The sequence below is a fragment of the Mercenaria mercenaria genome, chromosome 16 (assembly GCF_021730395.1).
Source record: "Mercenaria mercenaria strain notata chromosome 16, MADL_Memer_1, whole genome shotgun sequence".
In the NCBI taxonomy this organism is placed as follows: domain Eukaryota; kingdom Metazoa; phylum Mollusca; class Bivalvia; order Venerida; family Veneridae; genus Mercenaria; species Mercenaria mercenaria.
In genome coordinates this window covers 55769989-55793352 of record NC_069376.1, presented here as the reverse complement: position 1 = coordinate 55793352, position 23364 = coordinate 55769989, and the positions used below count along the sequence as shown (strand labels likewise).

Here is a 23364-nt window from a genome sequence, read left to right as displayed (position 1 = left end):
TTTTTCTGGATTTAACGAGCACAGATTAATTATTGTCTCTGGCACAAAGTCTTGTTAATAAGGTCCACGGAGACAGATTGATAATGCTTTTCTTTTCGGTCGGTGCTCACACGTGTAACATTTGGCACGTGACGAGGCGCGCGATCGAAGAAAATATGATAGAATGATCAAAATGATAAGCAAAAAGTGTAACATAGGCGTAGGAGCAGCGGGACCTGAAGGACACCCGGTGTACAGCATGTATTTTGCCCCCCCCCCCCCCCCCCCCCCATCGTTTCCCGCACTTTTAATTAAAACAAGAGTTTTTTTTCCTAGAATTAACAGAAAAAGCCCATTTGAGAGAGCATTTATATAAGAATTTAGACTAAATTCAGGGGTGTAAAAAAATATTCACATCACTCGCCCTGCAGGACTAATAGCCAGTAATATCTACTGGCCCTTAGTGAACAGCCACTCGCCCTAATAATTGACACTTTTAATACTGTCACTTTTATAAAAGGAGTATTATGTACAATAGTATTATTTCCCGAAAAATATTTATTTTGAAAAGTGTCTAAAAAATTTGGACACAATAACCATCGTCCATCCACCCGTGTTGAAAGAGATGAAAATAAACGTTAAAGATTATCGGTAATTATTCAGTTGATAAACTAAGTAATTGCCCTTGTTTTCATGATCAATTTACACCCCCTCAAAGAGCTAAAAGAAGTGTGTCAGTATCTTGACATCTGAAGTGGAGATCAGAGCGGTATTTTTGCTCGAGATTGTCATGGCATTACGTCATGTTTTTTCGCGCCATGTGACACATCACTGTCTGATCGTACCGCATCGGTTCTTAAAAGTAGTCAATCACATTAATTTTGAGGAACATTTTCTGACATTTTTCACATTTTTCAGTATTTATATATTCTGTTAGAGATTTATTTAAGGAACGAAAAGACCCATTACATAAAGTTAGATACCTATTGGAAATGTATGATTTATTACTTCTTAAGAAATTTTGTAATTATCTCCCTTTAATACAAAAGCGTTTAAAACGTGGATTATTTCTTTTAATTTCAATATAATTTCTAGTTTTACATTTGCATTTGATATATATTGGAATATTACAACTATCTGAAACAAAAGGCAAGTTTTGAAACAAAGTGTAGCTTTGGAATTGATTTATTTAAATCTATCTGGGTTGCGCAACCAAGATAGACAAAGGGGGGTAATAATAATTTTATAAACTTGTATTTCTAATGAATTTGGCAAGATATGTTCTTGTCAATGCAAATCTTTTACAACTCTAATACAGTAGTGCTTATATTCATAACATTCCTTAGGCAATGTATGTTGGTTGGGCAACCAGGATAGGAAAATCATAGTTTAAAAATTCTTCCAGTGAAAATCTGATGTGTATTAAGAACTTGATAAACACAAATAAGTGTAAATTATCAGTTGGTAAAGTTTTTAAAAAATCTGAAAGTTGACCAAAATCTGATTAACCACCTTTAAAATTGCTGAGAAATAGAAATCAATAAAAAGTTTCTTCTTTAATTTGTTATCAAAAGCGAATGTGCTATATCCCGTATAAAAGGTAAATGTCTCAAACGATAGTTACTATAGCGGATATCCTACCTCTGTGACCTATTTGCCCTCAAGGAATTTACATTATTGTTTGACAAAAAAAAACTTTTAAATTGTTGGTAAAAAAATACATGTACAAAGATTCATTTAAAACTTAATAAAAACCGCAATGACATCACATTGCTTTATTTTAAAATCGCATTTCTATTTACGTTCACGAGGTCACGTAACCTATTCTGCCGCACTAACAGAAATCTGTTTGCCAAAAATCGTTTTACTCTATGTATTGTAATTGCTGCCGCTTTTTCATTATTTAAGATTTTTTTATTCTGTTTTTTGTTCTTTCTGGTCAAAAGTCTGAATTTTATGCCCAGAGTATTCATCATTTATTTACTTTTCGAAAGAAATAAGTAACTAAGATCGCGCTGTTTGAATTTTTACAAATGATTATATGAAAATTCGACCGTTTTTTATAGAATTTTGCCTACATTTCTGTCGATATCTTATTAAAATCATTATAGAATTCAAATGGTATTATTTCTCAAGAGGTGTTGAAAACTTGAAGCGAAAATGTTAAAAAATGAATGCACTATGCACGGTTTTTGTGTACGTGTCGATGTAAATTAGATATTTAATACGACAGGTCGCACGTGCTTATGGAATGGAAAATTACCGGAATGACGTTTTGATATCTTTACGATTCGCGGGTAAATTCCAGTCAATCCAGGTAGCGACTGAACCATCTCAAAGTTTGTTGAGGTTTTGGAGTTGTAATTTCTGAATTTTGGTAAAGTAAGGACGTAAAAGACCACTCGCCCGATCGGTCGAGTATACAGCGAGGTCCACTCGTCCTACTCAGACTTTAACTCACCAATGCGAGCGGGCGAGTGGAATTTTACACCCTGTCAGTAAAACGTTAAATTGTTACCTTTGAAAAAGAGGCCATTGTCCGTTCTACATTTTTATCCACAGTGGTGACTAAAGGAGTTTACATGCAACATAAATATGGAGTCTTAAAGAAAAAATTTGTTTACGTTATTACTTTTCTGTATGTTTTCCGTCACTGGTCCAATATAAAAATTTGGCCTTTCAGTGGAACATTTACATAAACTGATATTTCTTTATAAATTAGATCTGGGTCCTAAATATAACTAAAAAATAAAGAAATGTTAACAAAATTATTTAGGAAAACCCAATATTTGTATTTCTAAACGGTCAAGATAGTTTTTGTAACTATGAACGTATTTCAACGCAAATATTTCGAGTAGAAGACATCTAACCATTTTATGTTTAAAACATTTTTTTCCTTGTCCTGTCCGTTCAGATTAACGTGACGTGATTGAAAGGGAATATCCTGACGGACTGCGAAGTTTAGTTTCCACTTTTATTAATTAAATCCATAAAAATACTTCCGGGAGGTAATATCTATCTAGGTCACATCAACAGAAGTCAAGTTATATTATAATTTTCCGGTCTAACAACAGAAAACATAATATAAGAAGAATACCCATGTGTTATTAAAATATCGAGACGCTCGCACGCACATTTGTTTTTAGAATGCCATTGATTTTTGTGTTTGTTTCTTTCTATTTTCTTATTTATTTATTTATTTATTCATGTTGAGGTGGCCTGACATGAATTCCCCAAGAATTAGCATAATACGATAACAAACACAGTATTTTCAAATATTAACTCGGGCGTTTTAATTTTGAGTTGACCCCTAGTTTGTTGCGCTACATACGCCGCCATATTGGAAAGTCGACGTAACGTCATATAGCATTACGGCCTATGGGGAAAAAAGAAAAATCCAAGATTATATCTTTAAAATACACTTTATTGAAAAAATGAAAAAAAGGTCTAGAGATATTGATGTATGGTATATAAATATGTTTTTTGGACGATTTTATCGATACTGATAATTCAGAAACGAGGTAAACGTAATAGGTGGAACAGACTTTAGTGCAAAATACTGTAAAGATACGCTAAACAATCATGCATTAAGAAATCTGAAATTAAGCCGGTAGAAAGTGCTGATTACTTTTTAATTTGAATGCACTGCAGTAGGCCAAATAACTCTGGAACAATTGTATGATGTATGTTAAAATGTCTGATTTTACGTTTACATATGCACTAAGCGCCCTATGATATGCAAATCTAATCATGTTTATAAATTGACGTTCCTGATGTCATCATTTACACTATATTTTACTGTAGTTTAGACATATGTAAGAATGAATTACCCGCAGATTTCGTCATGTGAGTGTACTGTACTGTTCAGCATGCCCATTCCGATTAGGCAGTTTTGTGACTCATCCTGACTGAGTTCTGTACGCACTGGGCATGCTGAAGACAAACAAAATAAACAACAGCAGTGTAGCTGGAGAAAAAGAAAAGATTGTAAAATGCATCTAAATACTTCAAAAAGTTTTACTCTAAAACGTTAGAAAATAACAATTTTGGAATAAACTAATTAATTTCGCTTATTAGACAATGTTTCCATCAAATATTGGTTATTGATCAATTATTGACCTTCAGATGATCTTAAGTTTTGCAGAAACAAAGGGCAGAAAATTGAAAGCAATAAGTAATAAGCAATAAAGCGTATTTCACATATCCAAGTCGGCTTTTCATTAAGGCGTTATTTCACTTGTCCAATACAGTTTGTCATTAAGGTGTCATTTCACTCGACGGAATCAGTCTTGGATAACATAATAAAATTATGTATGTAACTTATTATCACTATGAACTTTAAGATATCGATTAAGGTTGCGTTACCACCTATTCTATAACATATCGATTACCTATTTTATAACAAAAGACAAAATACAATGTATTACCTGCTTGTGTCGTCTGAAAAAGATCAAGAATATATGGTGTGAACATTCAACAGGAACATATAAAAGTAGTCAGTAATGCTGCACGTAATTTTTGATATACGAAGTTTGCATCTGTACAGGTTATCTGATATTTTAATACCTTTGTTTAGTCAATTTTGAAAATTGAAATAGCAAAATTAATTGAATATACTTAAGAAAGTAAAAGAACAAAAGAATAAATAATTTTTGTATGTACATTTATATACTTATACTTGGAAGCAGGTTAAAATACATACTCTTAATAGTATAGACACTCAAAACAATCTGCATTTATCCTGTTATTCATTGTAAACATGAACACAAATAATTGAAAAAAAAAAAACCAACGTCTAACCTGGACTAGCACTGCCGCCACACCTAGCACCATTAATTCAGATAGGAGAAGATCCACTCCATTGTAGCGTATATACATTTCTTTTCTTTTATTCTTCTTTATGAAGCTCAAAAATAATTAGTTTTAAATAATTCTTGAAACAATATATACTAGTATATGTTGTGGAGTGACAACACACTCATAATTCCTTATTATGATGTAAACATTCAGTCTTTTGCGGGGAATGTATTTCGCTTTTGTCCATCTATCTATCCGTGGCAGAAATATGACACCATAGTAACCATAGTAACAGACCTGATTTTTTTTGTTATCATAATGAGCTATAAAACAAGGACAATATATAATGGTTTGGTTTAGTTTAGTTTCACTGTTTATTTCCAACATCCCAATACACCAGATGGTTCATAAGAATATACAACAAGACAAGGTACAACTTCATTAAAGCGAGGATAACGTTTGTTGCATTGATACGTGATAATATAATGTGTCGAAAGATGTAAGATAGAATAAACCAAAATATATGTTTTTCATTTTTATAATTGTCCATAAATAAGAAGAAAAGAAACGAATGCCCAAATAACAATAATGTATCCGCATGAAATTTGAATTGCTCAAAAACCTAGATTGTACAGTAACATATAATTTTGTTTGTTTTCACAAATAGACTACATTTGTTTACTAAAATGTGCAGATAAGGACATGTCAAATATTCTTGTTTCTCAGCTACTGAGACAGATCTAGCCTATTTCTAAAGCAGGGTAATATAAACAACCCACTTACATATAGTCAAAGCAGTTTTACTGGGGTACCAATACATATTCATTACAATCTTCTCGGTGACTGACCTCTTGGTGTTTCAGATGAAAGGCCTCTAGGTTAAGAGTATGGCCTTATCCACAGACATTGGATATGCTAAATTAAGAGTATTGCCCACTTACAGGCATGGCCCTCTCTGCAGGAATGGGGTATTCTATGTTAGCCCTAGATCTGGAAAAAATACACTTTGTATTTGGATATCAATAATTCTTGTGATCATATCATACAAAACGATATCTAGTTACCAGAGATTCGATCTATTTAATGGTATCCGTAATTCTATTTAATGATATCTTAAATTCATTCTGTGGTATCAAATATTCATTTCGGATATCATAAAATTGAATTAAACATGAAATTGAATTTATTTGAACACTGATATTAAAATATCAAAAGATAGAATCATAGATACATTTGTATCTATCAATCATTATGAGTTGTCTTTAAATGCATTTAACGGTATTCAAAAATAATTAATGATACATGCATCATAAGACGTGTCTGTGATATCAATGAATTAGTTAATGGTAGATCTTTCACAAAATCAATGATTAAATAGTAGTGCACCCGATATAACCATGCTAAAAGGTATACCAAAATCTGACAATTATAGAGATGTTATATACTTCGAACAATTCAGAGTCATGGTAATTTTTCCAAATGCATATTGTAAAATTTTAATTCTTTATAACCCGTGTTTAAATATATGGCAGGTTTGGCGAACAGCCTTTTTCTGTTTGTACGATACCACTCCTCCTTGAAAAGGTGGAGGATTCCATGACAGGTATACCCGCTGGGCTGCTTGTTTTAGATACCTTTAGGGATTTGACTTATTTACACATTTTTGTAACTTTGGAACATGGTATGGGGTTTAGAATCAGGTTCGAGATGCAGTATTTACCGGTTTAAATGCCCGTGTGTTTTTTTCTCTGAAAATGCCAAGGCGGTGCCTCACTGTGTTATATTACTTGTTGGTTTGTTTCTTTGTCTATGTGTATGTTTCTGTAGGGATAATACACGCTTTTTTGTGTATTAACATCTGCAGAAGCCCGCGGGATTGTTTGTGACCGAGACCGAAGGTCGATGTCACAAACATATCCCAAGGGCTTCTGCAGATGTTAATACACAAAACAAACGTGCATTGTCGCTATTCTTGCATAAAAACATTACACGACGACTGAATGCATTGTTTTCATATGTGACGACTTTACGATTCCGGTACAGTTTTAGTCACCATTCGGTTGTTCCTGGAAACGGTAAACATGTTTTAAATATCCATAACCGTGGCACACATATCAACAACACTACCGAAAGCGTGATTTGAAGGTTTTTGAGCATCTTATTTTTATTTCTAGGTAATACAAACGTTACATTACCCATAATTGTGCATATAACTTAAAAATTTAATTTACAGGAACACAAATTTAAGAATAATAACTTTACATTCGAGTTATTTTGAGTACGTACACATTTAGAGTACGGATGAGTACGAACGTAGTGATCGACAAGCTTTCAAATGTTTTATCCGAATTCTTCGAGGAATTAGATAAAAACAATCCGACTGATACTTACAAAAATCATTAAAATGATTCCTAAAAACAAACAATTGCGCACGTTACACGCAGTTCTTATACGACTCCGACTTCTAAAAGTGGGTGTAAACAAGGGTGGAGCGAGTACGTACATTTTTGGGGGTAGTGCGTTGGTTTTGGTAACTGATACAGCAGAACATACTATGGATTAGATAGCAGCTTTTATGCTACAAGAAGAGAATATTATGGAAGAATCAAGACGCAGATACCAGGCCACGTGTTCACAAAACATTTTCAGACTCAACTGAGTTTGATAATGAAACTTAATTTCTCATTTATATCGAAATAGCATGTTTAAAACTAAATTTTAAGTTGATAACTATTTCAAAGTGATTATTCGGTATTGATGGTCAATCTCTTTTGAAATGTAACGTTGAAGTTTTGGTAAAACTGATATTAAAATTTCCATCTCAAACTCAGCTGAGATCGAAAAATGTTTTGTGAACACGGGGCCAGATCTGCGCAGAAATACACATATACATCCCTGACAAAGCATTTCAAAAATAAAAATCATGTATTAACAGCACGTGAATTGCCTTGTTTGCACACGATTTTTCTCCCGTTAATACATGGGCGGTTCAAGTAAAAAAAGTAGTTTTTATGTAAGAATGTTTATTTTGTATATATTTTGATAATGTACATACATACACTGCTGTACATTTCGAGGGGACTGCATTAGTCAGTTAACACGTATTCTTTCAAAACACATATTGATAATGACATACATATATAAGAAATCCAGTATGCGTTGGAAAACAGCACCACCTGTAACACTCTCACTTAGTTGGATTTCGAACAATAACTCGTTGTAGACACATACTTAGAACATGAAATACACAGTAGAATTTGTCTAAATATTTTCTAAAATCAATAACCATTTCAAATGAACTTAAAATAGCTGTAACATTAAATGACTTATTTGTACTATAATTCATCAACAGCATCCATGAGTGATTTTAGTAGATCAAACTTTAAGATACCAAGAAGGCAGTGAAACAAAAAACCCAACACTTTCGTTGGTGTTTTAGCAAATATACCCAAGTATTTTTTTTTCTTTAAATAATATCGATGACATAAGTATTTTACATATTTAAAAAGACAGCTTTGCACTGGATTTACGGATTTTATTTTAAATCTATGACATTTTTAAAACTAAAATTTATACAATGTTGATAACAAAATAGGCAGCTTGTTCTTTTTACCCCAAAGTAATTTCAATTGTGGTCACTTTTTCTTCTTTACTGAAAATCCCTCTCAGACTTTTAGCAATTATAATAAAGTAAACAGCATGAAATATTTCAAGGATATTTTGTATATTTTAAATACATTTTACATAATGTTGCATTTTTAGAAATTGCAACGAAATAAGAACACATCCAATAAACTACATTTTATCTGTTATGTTGAACACGTTAGAGACGTCTATCAATGAACACAATTTCAGGAAAATTCACAAAAGAAGGAAACTGTTAAAACATTCTTTTAAAACGAAACATCTGGGCACATAGAAATAAAAAGATTGTTTATTTCATGTTGACTTTATTCAGCTCAGTATCTTTTTGTTATGGGCCTACTTTGCGATGCATGGCTCTATGGCTATGTTGGGGGTACTCTGTGCTTCCGTAAGGTCTAATCTTATCTTTTAATGTTACGTTCAATGCAATGCATTACTTCGGTCATATAACGTTTTTTTTTCTTTATCAAAACTCAATTAAACCAAATCAGTACATCTAACGGACAACTTTGTCCAGTGGTGTACGTTCTAAATTTTGAACATGCTCAAAACCTTCCACTGGATGGAACGAATTTCGCAGAACAAGGAGTGCAGGTGCCGCATGAGAAACGGAAAAGAAACGCATGCAAATGGACGGATTGAAAATTTTGTTATACGTTAAAACGTCCGTTAACGCTATATGGTGTAGTGTAACTGAGACTTGAACTGTTATAATAGATTATTTAGTCAGGTTAAGTTATTTAATTATACTGTTTTGAGAGGCTTGATCTTGAAACAAGCTTTCCAACATATATGTATATTTCTCAATAATTAAAGTATTGAAGCTTCATTGGGCAAAAAATTAATTGAAACACTGTTTTCTGTACTCAACGTTAATCTAAGTACAGAATAGGAAAATGCATGATGATTTAAATTTTATTTATTGTAAACAGTTTTTTTTTACAGAAAAAAAACATTTTGCTATTGAAAGAGAACTGATTTACTGAATCAAAGCATTATACTGAACAATACCAGCTGTCCAACATTTGTAAATATTTCTAGAAATATTTAGTTCTAGTGATACAGTATTTAAGAAATAATTTACGTCAAAGCAGTGTTTTAACATTATTTATGCATGATGGACGGTTATACATCAGGTGTAAAAATTTCACGAGGGCGCATCTCGAGTGAAATTATTTCGAATGATTATAACTGCCAGATTGCATAAATAATTTTACTATAGAAAATTTCCTTTCTAATCTGTCTTTGTCGTAAAATTTAGATCAATATTATGAAACTGTTTCCTCGCGCGTGTATGCATGGCGTGTCATCACGCTCTTTATTTATAAACACAAGGACTGGAAATGGTAATACATCTGGCGGAAGAGTTCAATTTGGGCAAAAATGATGGCAAATTATTCTGTAAAGCAAATATACCAGATTAGTATGTGCGTAAATTAATCTAGACAGTTGTGCAGTGTTACATTTCGTTTTAAAGATACTATTAAGTAAAATACTGAATCAAATTTGAAAGCATTATTTCTAGATACATACATGGTGCTAAATATCATGTTGACATGACGTTAACATAATAACGTTGTGATGATTAATGCATTGCTAGTCATATTAGATTGAATTTTTAACTCTGAGGAAAATATCATGACTGAAGTTTTTATGATTCTCTTGAAACTGCTACACTAACTAAGCCAAAGAATATAATTTATAAAGATACATTGTGATTGGCTAGCCATTTTTGTTCAGTGTAATTGTGAGTCTGAGAAATTACTGAAGTTTGAAAGCTTTAAATAAATAAAATGGAAAACAATTATGTGTTGTTTCTTAATGTAATAAATATTTTCATGTATTATTGAAAAGATAATCAGCAGATAAAGCAGTTTCTTTCCTTATGCTATGCTCTGTACAGTGAACACTACTTTTGATTACTGTGAAAGAAATTAAAGGGCCCACTTCTTGTGTCCAGCCATCAAACACCATGTTGTTTTACTAGATGCATGAAAAATATTTTCTTCTAAAGAAAAATAAGCTCAAAAACAAAAGCTTTGGATGACCTATACATTTTAAGGGCTTACTTATAATGTCACTTAGACTCTTTTCGAAGTCACAAAGTTTTATAATAGTAAACAAAAATGACTGCGAAAAAGTTTTTAAGTGACATGGTTTTAGTACTGTTCATTTTATTCAATGATTTAAAACACTACAAAAAACTGGGTACAAAATGACGAATTTTATGTCCCTTTAAAAATAAAATATAAAATCACTTAGAATTTTGTCGCGCTTACCTTTTTGCAAATTTGTATCTATTAAGAGTGCGAAAAAGTTCTAAGTGACATTTTGATTAAAATTTCTTTTTTTGTCAGACATTTCTTTACAAATCCACTAGATCTAACAAAAAATAAAGTTGTTTTCAATCAGATTTAAAAATATTACAACAGCAGCTGCCAGAATTAAAAAGCAACAGGAATGTTTTTTCCTTCTCCTGTAAAAATTTATGAAATGCACTTAGCACTTTGTCGCATTCACCCCTCGATATATACTCCTAAAACATAAAAAAGTGATTATTGTAATACCTGAACGTACATATGTGCATGTGACGTCACTGATAGTTACCAGAAGATGAAGATTCCGTTACTACTGACGTTGACAGAGTTTTTACCATTGGCGTAGACTTCAATGTGCTTCATATATGAAGCATCCAGTCCGGTAATGGATATGCGCTCTGGCAATAAAATTGTCCATTATATATTGTTGGAAAAATATTTTTATGAACATTGTTTAGTTTAAATTTCAGACGGGCTCATGAAATAAAACACAATGCATCATTTCACTGGCATAGACTTAAAATTTCAGTCGCTACTCTATTTCAGTGAAATAGTAGAATAGTTTTATTACGCAATAAACCTGACAAGATTGATGAGCATAGCATCATATACAATTCATAATCTAAATGATATATTCGCCTATCATTTCTCACGCAGTTTTTTGGTGTAATATACAATACGGGATTGTTTGAACTGTCAAATACCTGCGAGTTTCAACTGAGTTTTGAGCAAATAGTGTTTCATATAAAGAGAATCTGAGTTTTGCGTGAATAATGTTCTTTATCTTCGGAAATCTGAGTATTGTAAGAATACTGTTCTTTACCATGGGAAATATGAGTTTTGTACGAATACTGTTTCATTTCATGGGAAATCTATGTATTCTAAAAATATTGTTCCGTAAACGGAAAATCTGAGTTTAGCTGGAATACTATCATGAGATATCTAAGTTTTGCACGAACTCTTGTCTGTATAAAGAAAATGTGGGTTTTGCATGAATAATGTTCCATATCATCGGAAGCATGAAGGTCGACATATGACCTAAATTGTGCTCTTTACCCAACAAAACAATCTTTTATGGTTTGATATTTCAAAGGGTACGCTAACCACCATTTCTTCTTTTAAATTAAAAAAAAATCTTTTCAAAACAACTGTCTGTAGACTCTAATGATATTTGATACTGTTTATAAACCAAATGTAAGCATTTCATTAAACGATCTAAATATCAAACTTTAGAGTTCAGAGTGATGTATACGCTTATATAGTTTTCCTTTTATCTTTTACTGTAAGATACAAATGTACTGTATAATAAAAAGGCAGCGATAGATTTGCTTAATTCTTTGGTCTGATCTGAAACAACGCTTCAGCGGCCAGGTGGTGAACAAACTTACTTAGATTAATTTTCCTTTCACCTCTGTTGGTTCTAGTACCGTTATAAGTTGAGTCCCTTTCTCTGCGAAAGTTGTCCAGATGACTTGAGAAAGGTCGATGTTTTTACTGGAATAGCATTTCGGCTCTTTCTTCACATTAAGAAAAGGATACCAAGAAGTTCCTAATTTGGTTACCAGTGACTGAACGTTCATTTAACCGCCTAGTCATAGAGCGTCCGCCTGGAGTGCGGAAAGTCGTGAGTTAGATCTCTGGCCAAAGACCTAAAGAAATGGTACCAGTATTTCTCTTGCTTGGCGCCCAGCTTTAAAAGGAAACTGGGAGTGATTGATATAAGATCTAGAACTTTACAATCGATTATAAACTTCCATCATATGTAGGCATAAGGACAGGGCACAGAAGAGGCTAAGACAATGGAATCAAAACACTGCCTGACACCGTGATATATTGATGGTACGTGGCGTATTAGGGTCAGAAGCTCACAGAACAATCAAATATGTAAAATATATATCTAACATAGTAATCTTTTGCAGAGCCTTTAAGCTACCAGCCCATATCTACCAGAAAACTTTTCATGAGTCTAAAATAAAATATTCATACGCCAAATATGGATTTAAATATATAAATATATATACGTTTAACAGACTCATTTAGTTTAGCTATCACTTTATTAAGCATATTGTGATCCTAGGAACTTTTACAACAAAACAATTAAGGTTTCAAAAATTGTCATTAAGAAAAGACGTTTTGAACTTAAAATTCGAATGGCACCTCTTTGTTTTCTTACGACTTAATGGTATCTGATTGTGTGACAGTGCCAACTGCACAGTGACTAATATCTAGCTTTGGATAATGTCCGTTCAAGAAAGATGCTCCGAATGAGGATGTCAGTGAAGATAGTATCTTGGACGAAGAGCAACTGGCATTGAAGTTGTTCATAAGAACGTCTGATTGGGCTTTGAAGATGCTGCAAGAAATAAACTATGTATCAGAAACAACCTACCACTAAAGGACAAGAACCAACATCCGGTCAGATACTTGGCAACTTTCTTTCAGAAGAGATAAATGACCTCCTCTGGTTGTTTTATATTTAGACATCCGCCATAAATGAAGGCATAATTTCTTATAATATCTTATAGTAAGTACACCTTAAACCAATATTCATTCTTGGGTGTAACCATTCAAGATTCACAGTTTTAGAAAAACGAAGTGTCGGCTCTTTATAGTCACGCTTTCTTCTCCATTTAGCAGTTTGTATTTGTCGTATTCCCTGTCCCGTCACAAACGGTTACAATTAAATCAAACTATATTAGTAAAACGGAAGAAAAATATTGAGTGCTAATATTAAAAAAGTGTCTTTTAAGAATACGGGTATAGGAGACCGACGTATAACTGACAATTCAGTGTGAGATATTACTTACGCGCACACAAGGTCCTTGCTGTTATACTGTTCCAGTGATTTCAACACGACGTTTCCACTCGTAGCAATAAACGACACCAGTCGAAAGTCGTCATTACACATCGATGTAGAAACGTAACTGTCGTTATCTTAGATAGAAAAACAGATACTAATATTCAGAGACTGGGACTTTGATCAAACTTGCTTTTCTTTCTTACACACTAGCCATTCTTCTGTCCAACACTCTGAATCATTACATGTACTATCGTGCAAACGCTATATTTAAGACAGCCAACTCTGTTATTTGTTGAACTCTCAGTTCATATAATCGCATATATGTAAACAGATATTTGAAATATGAATCGCATACCTTCCAAAGGGTAGAAAAGAACATGTGATAATTTACATGAACATTCTTTGACAAGACCTAGATGTTTTACACGAGGTAGACTATATGATGCTACAGCTATACAGCTGTTGTATATTATTCCTTATCTTTTAGTACCTAAAGGAAAAACTCATATTACTCTCACAAATACATAGACATTCTATGTTACGCTGTATATTACTCCCTATTCCTTAAAACAGACTAACAAATTACATTTACCTGGACACTTGATGCACTATGTAAAGCACTATAGATAACTTATTATTCCTGGCAAATATAACAAATATAATAAATAATTATGTAGGTTTATTGCACTAACTTGGACACTCTGTTATACGTGCCAGAGTACTCTGCATTCCTGACAAATGTGTATAGGTATTCAAGGCTGACTTCATTTGTGCCATACTACAGTGTGATCCCATCGATTGTAACTGTTGAACCATACACGCCAAAACCTCCTGTACAAAGCTGATAAAGTCAAAAAATATATCGTATTGCTGTTTTGAACGTGATTTGACTTTCGAGATCTGTTGAAATTGGCATAAAATCATCTTGCTGGACACCTTGATGTTGGTGAGAAACTTTAAATAATCTTGCAAAACAGGTCAATTTTCACATAGAGCGTAGTAATACGTAGCGTAAGTAAGGCATATTCACCTGCACTGCATCTTTTTATCTTGGGGATCCATATTATCGGTGAGATTAACGTTTCCAATACTTTTCATGCAACCTAGGACATTGTCATACGAAAATATAGCGACATAGTCCACACAGTTCTTGTCATCTGTTGTCCCTGAAGTCTGAAGAATGATTATTTATATATGTTATATACTGAATACTGTTGTAGCTTATGCGTGCCGTCACAATGATGTCGCAAATTATCTCAGATTACACAATATTTGACCGAAGACAAACTCATTTTGACGAACACTTCTGTTTTGAACAGTTCTTAACTAAAATCGCACATGAACATAGAAAGTTTTTCACACATTAAATGTATTGGTAAATGATAATATTTTAGAATACGAATATAAATTCCAGTTATCAAACATAAGTTCCTTACCTATAAGTTAAAGACATTTTCTTAATTTCGCTTTCTATATACCTTAAAGCAAAGACTCAGGTCCAATCCTTTAGCATGTCTATTTAAAAAGCTTCTAGCTGATTGGCTCCTGAACGTTTCCTCAATTTGGAACTTACTGCAGTGTACGCTAAGGTAACCCAAACTTTGTTCTGCACATTGAACTAGTGGAGTACTATACCTTTTAATGAAAGAAATTGTATTTTATTTTATAACAATACTTCAAACACAAAAATTAGACAGTTAGAATTAATCAGTGTATTCTTGCGCTTCTGAATCATGACCAAATCCGTTTTAGTGTTCTCCTAATTTATTCAGATATCAAATGGGTGTACACATACAGATACTTTCTGTGTTTGAATTTGGAAAACTTACGACACATAGTGTCAAAACAATCTAAATCCTTTTATAAAAGCTCAGAAAATTACGAACAATGTTATAAGTTTTGATTCTATTGAATAATTCGAGCAATTATACGTATATAATATAAAATGAGATAAGAAGTATTAAAAAAGCTGGATATATGTAGGACATGTCAATCTAGGAAAAAACAACAAAGTGCTCTAAATGTCTTAAAGACCTGGCAGTAATTCTTGTAGATATAATATAGTTACTGAACGCTGAAGAACGAGTGCATATTTCCCGATGCAAAGATAATAACCTTTTCATTACATACGCATCTACACGTATAAATATTATGTAAATATCGTAAGTTTGTTCAATATAGCCTAAATAGAATTGACAATACTGAACTAAATAGAAAAAAGTAGTGCAACAACACACACTGAATTACGTCACGCACCCGATATGAAATTCAGGCGTCAGTGTATGGAAAAATATTGACGTTTCCGGTACTAGTGTAACTTAACGGGGAATAGAAACGAGTATGTAATAATAATACATATGGAACAGGTGTATGAGTTTTAAAGAAATCTTTCCACAGCTGTGTCATTTGCGGATAGTTTTGTGATATGTGCATTTGTTTCGTTTGATGTTCCCAATGTTACCAATGCCTCCATTGCTTCCAGAGAGTCTGCCCTTACATTTTTGTTTTGGTTTACTAATAAATTTTGCTGCGTTCTTTGTTTCCAAATCATCTTCTTTTATATGATATTACTGGAATTCACTTCTGTTATATTGTCTCTGTTATAGGCAACATGTTTTATTTATATCGCCTCCTACATGTTTCTGGTGTTTCTGATGATCAAGAAATGTCATGACCTAACCTGATACATATCATATGGGGTAAACGTCAAGACTGTTTTTATTTTGACGCATTGATTGCTTGTCCATTACCGAAAAAACTAAAATAAAGCATTGTCATCTAGACTGAAACACTAATCGGTGTTGGTGACCGGATACAGGTAAAGGCTATTTCGAAAATACTACAGGTTTGTTCATGATTAGATACGGGATATACGCTGTCTCGTAAAAATAAATTAAGCTAAGCTTCTCTTCCGCTCATCCCCTACTCGATATGGATTTCCTAACACAAATATACTAACAATACATGTAATGTACACTTATTCAAAGGCAAGTGTGTGCCTTATCTGGTTTTGACACGATCTAACCTTTACCGGCAAGAAGGCATAATCCGTCAGGTATTACACGTGTAGGAATGACAATACCGCTGAAGGCACGTTATTGCTGTTTAGTGAATTGTTTATATAGAACGTTAAATACCGGAAGATTACTGGAACTCCACGACGCAATATTGAAACTACTTTAGTATGTATTTTATAACTAATATAATTTCAATTGTTTGTATATGCGGAGAATGACAATTTTCACTCTGTCCAAATGAGAAGAGATAAATAAGAATTTCAAACAATACATAACTTACGCACAAGCTCCGATCGGGTCTCCATAAAGTTTCATCTGTGACAGATAGGGTCCACATGCTACAAGTGTGTACTGACTAAGCCGCTCGTCATTAGTGCAAATGCTCCCAATTTCTGGCGTTACTAAAGCAGAAAATAATATGTGTTCCTGATACAAAATGGACCTTATGGTAAAATGGATCACATCATTTTTGTGGACTGAAGTAAAATTACCAATACGGGAATAATTTTTAAACAACATACGTTAAAATGAATTTAAGTCAAATGGCTGATTCATATACAAATTATAGCATAATGCATTAGCATGAACGTTGTAATGGACTGTTATCAAATGGCAAGAATTTATTCTCATTTTAACTTCATACGTGCGAACTGCAAATGATAGGCCAATAAATGTCCGAAATGTAGCTTATATATCAATATACGCTGGCATAAACTGCAATCAAACGTTCAATGAATATAACGTATAAACAAACACTAGCTAGCATGAACTGTAAACAAACGGTCGATCAATGTGTACTTATAACGGAACATACAGTTGCATGAACTGCAATCAAATGATCAATAGACGTATACGTAGAAAGGTACATAAGTTGGCATGAACTGCAATCAAATGATCAATAGATATATACGTATAAAGGAACACACGCTTGCATGAACTTCAATCAAATGATCAATAGATATATACATAAAAAAAGGAACATACGTTTGCATGAACTGCAATCAAATGATCAATGATATATACGTATAACGGAACATTCACTTGCATGAACTGCAATCAAATGATCAATAGATATATACGTAGAAAGGTAAATAAGCTGGCACGAACTGCAATCAAATGATCAATACATATATACGTATAACGGAACATACACTTGCATGAACTGCAATCAAATGATCAAGATATATACGTAGAAAGGTACATAAGCTGGTACGAACTGCAATCAAACGGTCAATAGATATATACGTATAAAGGAACATACGTTGGCATGAACTGCAATCGAATGGTCAATAGATATATACGTAGAAAGGTACATAAGTTGGTATGAACTGCAATCAAACGGTCAATAGATATACACGTATAAAGGAACATACGCTTGCATGAGCTGAAATCGTAGTTGCTTGGTCCTAGGATACTGAAGACATTTGTAAAGCTGGCCCCTATATCAGGCAGGTTACAGTCCAAACCTACAACATGCAGTTGTTTCTGTACACAATACAACGTTTCTCTATACATTCTGAAATTTCAATTACTTCATGTACACTATATGAGAGGTTACTGAATACATGACAAATAAAACATACACCAATGTCTAAAGATTGTTGTTTTGGGTTTAACGCCGTTTTTCAACAGTATTTAAGTCATGTAACGGCGGGCAGTTAACCTAACCAGTGTTCCTGGATTCTGTACCAGTGCAAACCTGTTCTCCGCAAGTAAATGCAAACTTATTCACATGAAGGTGGAGGACGAATGATTTCAGACACAATGTCTTTTTATCAAATCGTCACGAAGAACATACGCCCCGCCCGGGGATCGAACTCACGACCCTGTGATCCGTAGACCAACGCTCTCCCTATTAAGCTAAGCTGGCGGGCCAAATATGAAGAACATAAATAAAGTATGTTTGGAAACACAATATTATCAGTCCTTGTGTAGCTCATTGAGAATGTATCAAATATTTGAATGTTAACAATAAACTATATCTGTTCTGAATCATACCCAGTCATAATTACCCAAGGAGGTTGGTACAGGAATACCCATGTTGTAAGTTAGATTTGTAACGGTAGTATTAAATTTAACCCAGATGGAAGTCTTGTGAAAAATTGCAGTTATGATACAAGAAAGAAACATGCATTCATGCATTCAAATGTGCAAGCTAATCATGCATGATCTACACTGGTCGCAAAGGCAGAACAAATCAATCGCGTACAGCATCATAAGGGTTGAACACTAAATCCTCCATAGCACTATTGGTAGCGACAGCAGAAAAATTTTCTGTTGCCACGGCGGTCTGGCTTCGATTCCCGGCGCAGTCATCTTTTTTCCTTGATTTGACATTTTAAATATTTATGAAAGGCAACATATAGGTCCGGGTGTTTAGAATTTGTAATATTTTATATGTATATATCGATGTCATACACAGTTTACATCTCTTACTTTTAGCAACTGAAATAAGTTCTTATCAGAAATTCTTATCATTTTCATTTTTAAAAGAAATGTGTCACCATATATTAACTATTCATGCATTTCATGCTTAAGAATAAGTCTTTTTTATATATGCATTAACCAATTGTTTTATAGTAAAATATCTTTATAAATCATTTCTATAGTACTCAGATAAATCTTTGTTTCAATTTATTACTCTTGTTAATAATATTTTATTATCATACTAAAATGGAAAATAAAACTGTTTTTTTTTTTAAAAAATGTTTATCTATTTTTACTTATGTATATAAAACAAATAATTTTCTATTGCAAACTCATATAAGAGAAATGTGTTTCTCCTTATCATAAGCAATCTAAAGATCATTATGTAATCATGCTTACTATCATGCTGGTTTTTATGCCACAGAGCGAGATGCATGTAATTATAATTATCTATTAATGATGCATGCCCTTGAGGTTACCTGGCTCAAAAAGAGCGATATTTCGGGCAAATTCGTAGCAGTGCATTATGAACTCTGAAAACGATGTGGACTACTTTTAAATATCACTGCACTACAGTCAGCCAAATTACTCCGGGTCACAGTTATATGGTTCATGTTATGACTGATTCTTACGTTTACATATGTATTTAATACGATTAAACACCTTTAAAGGATCAAATTTAATCGTCTTTATGTCGAATTGCACTGTAGTTTAGACAATTGTAAGTGAATTACCTGCAGATTTCATCGTGTGAGTATATTGTATTGTTCAACATGCCAATCCCGGTTAAGCAGACTTGTGCTCCCTGACTGGACACTGTGTGTATCGGGCATTCTGAAGTCAGACAAAATATACAACAACATCAATGTAGTGGTAACGGACATAAAAGAAAAAAGAAAGGGTTGTTAAATTTTGCTTATAGCTTCAAATCTGCTTACTCTTATGCGTTAGAACTTTACAAATTTAGAACTGTGGCGTCATTTCGATGGTCGAACACGATTTGGCATTAAGAAGGCGTCCTTCTGCCTGTAGGGGTCCGTTTGTCATTAAGACATCGTTTCGATTTTTGAGCTCGGTTTGTAATTAGAGTGTCATTTCCCTTGTGAAACTCGGTTAGTCATTAGGGCATCACTTCTCTTATTAAGCCCGGTTTGTTATTAGGGTGTCATTTTGCTTGTTAAGCTCGGTTTGGCATCACTCCGTTTGTTAAGCTTGGTTTGGCATCAAATCGCTTGTCGCGCTTGGTTTGTCATTAAGGCGTTATTTTTCTTGTAGGGCTTGGATTTGGTTAATGTATCATGAAATATCTACATTTTAGGTGAAAAAAAGCTAACATGTGACAAAAGGAATCATACGTATGTGTCTTTCATTAATCGCGTAATAACAGGTAAAATAGTCTGCAGAGATTGGTGATGTCTCTTGTTATATAGTTCAACTCGCTTGATAAATTCAGACTGCAAAGACAACTTTATCCAAAAAGAAATGTGTATATAAAGGAATTATCATGCTCCGCCAAAATTTGAATGAGTACCGGCTGCGACAAAATGTGAAAATTGGACCCTGAAAAGGCGTTATCAAGTAAGATTGTATTCTAACCTATTTTATAACAAATATAAAATATTACCTGCATGAGCCGTCTGAAAAAGATCAAGAATAAAATATAAAAACACGTAGAAGTCGTCTTCAAACTTCAAAGTAATGCTGCATGTATTTTAATGTATAATAAATAATTTGCATTGTGCACCATTTGTACAGTTATCTGATAGTTTAATATCTTAGATGAAAATGAAAAATAGAAAAAAAACCAATTTTCTGAAAAGAGAGAAAGGAGAAATAATACATTAACAGCTACTTTAAATCAGATGTTTATATATGTGTACTTTAAAACTATATATATTACATACTCTGATTGCATAGACTCTCCAAACAAACAACAGTTATCCTGGTATTCCAACAAAACATAAACAAATAATTTCAAAGACACTTACATTGACTAGCATTGTCACTACGCCTAGCACTAGGAGGAGATCCATTCCCTTAAAATGGTTATACATTTCTTTTCTTTTTAGTCTACATAAATAGGTATAGTTTTAAACTCGTGTTTTATTAATGTTTAGAGATTGTGGAGTGACGTCACACTTCCGATTCCTCCTTGTGAATATAAATGTAAAGCCGTTTGCGGGGAATATATTTTGCTTTTGTTCTTTAAACTCTATATGTCTGTCTATCTGTCTATTACAATGTGATTGCAGTAAATATGTTTCTATATCAGAGTTCAGTGTATGTTAATATAAGCCGCACCTCCAGAAAATCAACATTGTGGGTTTGCGACCAGCATGGATCCAGACCAGCCTGCGCATCCACGCAGTCTGGTCAGGATCCATGCTGTTTTCGTATTCAAAGCCTATTGTAATTAGAGAAACTGTAAGCGAACAGCATGGATCCTGGCCAGACTGCGCGGATGCGCAGGCTGGTCTGGATCCATGCTGGTCGCAAACCCACTATGTTGGTTTTCTCATAGTGTGGCTCAATTTTATTATTATCTTTTTTTCAATTAAAATGGAAAAAAAACAACCCAAAACACGATTTTAATTTCATGATACGTAAATATCTATTGTATATATTTATTTAAAATGATTAAGCAAATTCACAGATAATAAATAACACATCTTGTAGTAAAGCATTACAAAATATACTCAACCTCTAAAATTATATAAATATCTAAATATTACGGTTTGTACTTCAAAGATTTATGACATTTTGCGGCACTCATTTACTTTAGTAAGCAAGTCCTAGCTTTTTCCTATTCGATACTCATCGCTGTTTTTATATCAAGAGACAAAATTTATTTGTAAGTGAAGTGATATTTCCTTAAGACAGTGTACAACATACACATACAATGAATATAAAAATCCTTCATGCATGGTAATATACTATATCAAAAGATGTAAGACATAAGATACCAAAATTTATACTTTACATTTTAATGACTGTCCATAAACAAATAAAACAAGAAAAACCAAGGAACAAAAATGTATCCGCATGAAATTCGAAATGCTCAAAATCTTAGATTGAACAGTAATGTTTAATTTTGTTTGTTTTCACAAACAGATTACAATTGTTTATAAAATGCGGTAAATACTTTTGTTTCTCAGCTACTGGGACATGCCTGGCCTATTTCTAAAGTAGGTTTATATTATCATCCATTTAGAATGTGTCCTATATAAAGGCAATGTAGATTTACTGAGGTGCCAACATTATACACATTACAATCTTTCAGGCGACTGAACTGGTGACGTGAATCTGATCGACGACCTCCAGGTCAGGAGTATGACTCTATCAACAGACATGGGATACCCCAGGTTATGAGTATTGCCCTTTTATATGCATGAGATATTCTAGGTTATGAGTAGTACCATATCCGCAGGCATTGGGTTTTATAGATTAGGAGTATAATCCTGCCCATAGGCATGGGGTATTTTAGGTTAGGAGTATAATCCTGCCCGAAGGCATGGGGTATTCTAGGTTAGGAGTATAACCCTGTTCATAGGCATGGGATATTTTAGGTTAGGAGTATAATCCTGCCCGAAGGCATGGGGTATTCTAGGTTAGGAGTATAACCCTATTCATAGGCATGGGGTATTCTAGGTAAGGAGTTTTATCCTATGCACAGGCTTGGGACTGGTAGGTGGGGAGTATTACCTATACACAGGCATTTGATATTCTAGGTTAAGAGTTTGATCCTATCCGTAAGCATGGTATAGTCTAGGCTTGGAGTATAACTCTATCCACATTCATTGTAAATCATTCTAGTTTTTTCACTGGCATGTGTTATTCAAACTTATGTCTGTTATTTCTTAATGATGAAATCAGTTTATACTTCATCAAATTTCATTTTATTGGATCGGAAACTCTTCGACAAATGCAATTAAAACTGATCATAGTGAAAAGACGGTACAGGTCGACATCATCATCATCATCAGCATTAGCATCATGACCATCATCTTTATCATAAACAACTAAACAACAACAACAACAATAACAACGAAACAGTGAAGAAGCAAGATATAAAGCCAAGATGCAACATTTTAAAAAGCAAACTATTTAGTGCAACACGGGTGACACACAGTTAACAATTGACTATAAAAATTTTGAACATAGATAAAATGTGTCTCTATCTTTTGATTATATCAGAGCCGCTTCCGAGTGTTACGGAAAAAACTTTAAATATGACGTGAATAAAACTATTTAGTCTTTTTTTTTTTAAAGTCCTTTGAAATTCAAAAAAGTATTTTCCCCATAACCATCGTTTATAGATACAGTTATAGCCCATTGTTACCTGTATATTTTAATGCTGTTTCATTTGACCCAGGCCCATTTA

At 33.3% G+C, this 23364-nt stretch overlaps 1 protein-coding gene across 1 annotated transcript; it reads right to left on the bottom strand.

Annotated features, from left to right (window-relative positions):
• Positions 1 to 12776: 12776 nt before the first annotated feature.
• Positions 12777 to 21122, bottom strand: LOC123540953 (uncharacterized). Its single transcript, XM_045326288.2, has 10 exons — positions 20972 to 21122; positions 20608 to 20620; positions 19718 to 19817; positions 17930 to 18072; positions 16837 to 16957; positions 15018 to 15174; positions 14570 to 14712; positions 14232 to 14380; positions 13547 to 13673; positions 12777 to 13092 (listed from the first exon to the last, which is right to left on the bottom strand). The coding sequence occupies exons 1-10, from the start codon at positions 21035 to 21037 to the stop codon at positions 12909 to 12911; spliced, it is 1203 nt and encodes a 400-aa protein (XP_045182223.2). The 5' UTR covers positions 21038 to 21122; the 3' UTR covers positions 12777 to 12908.
• Positions 21123 to 23364: the final 2242 nt, after the last annotated feature.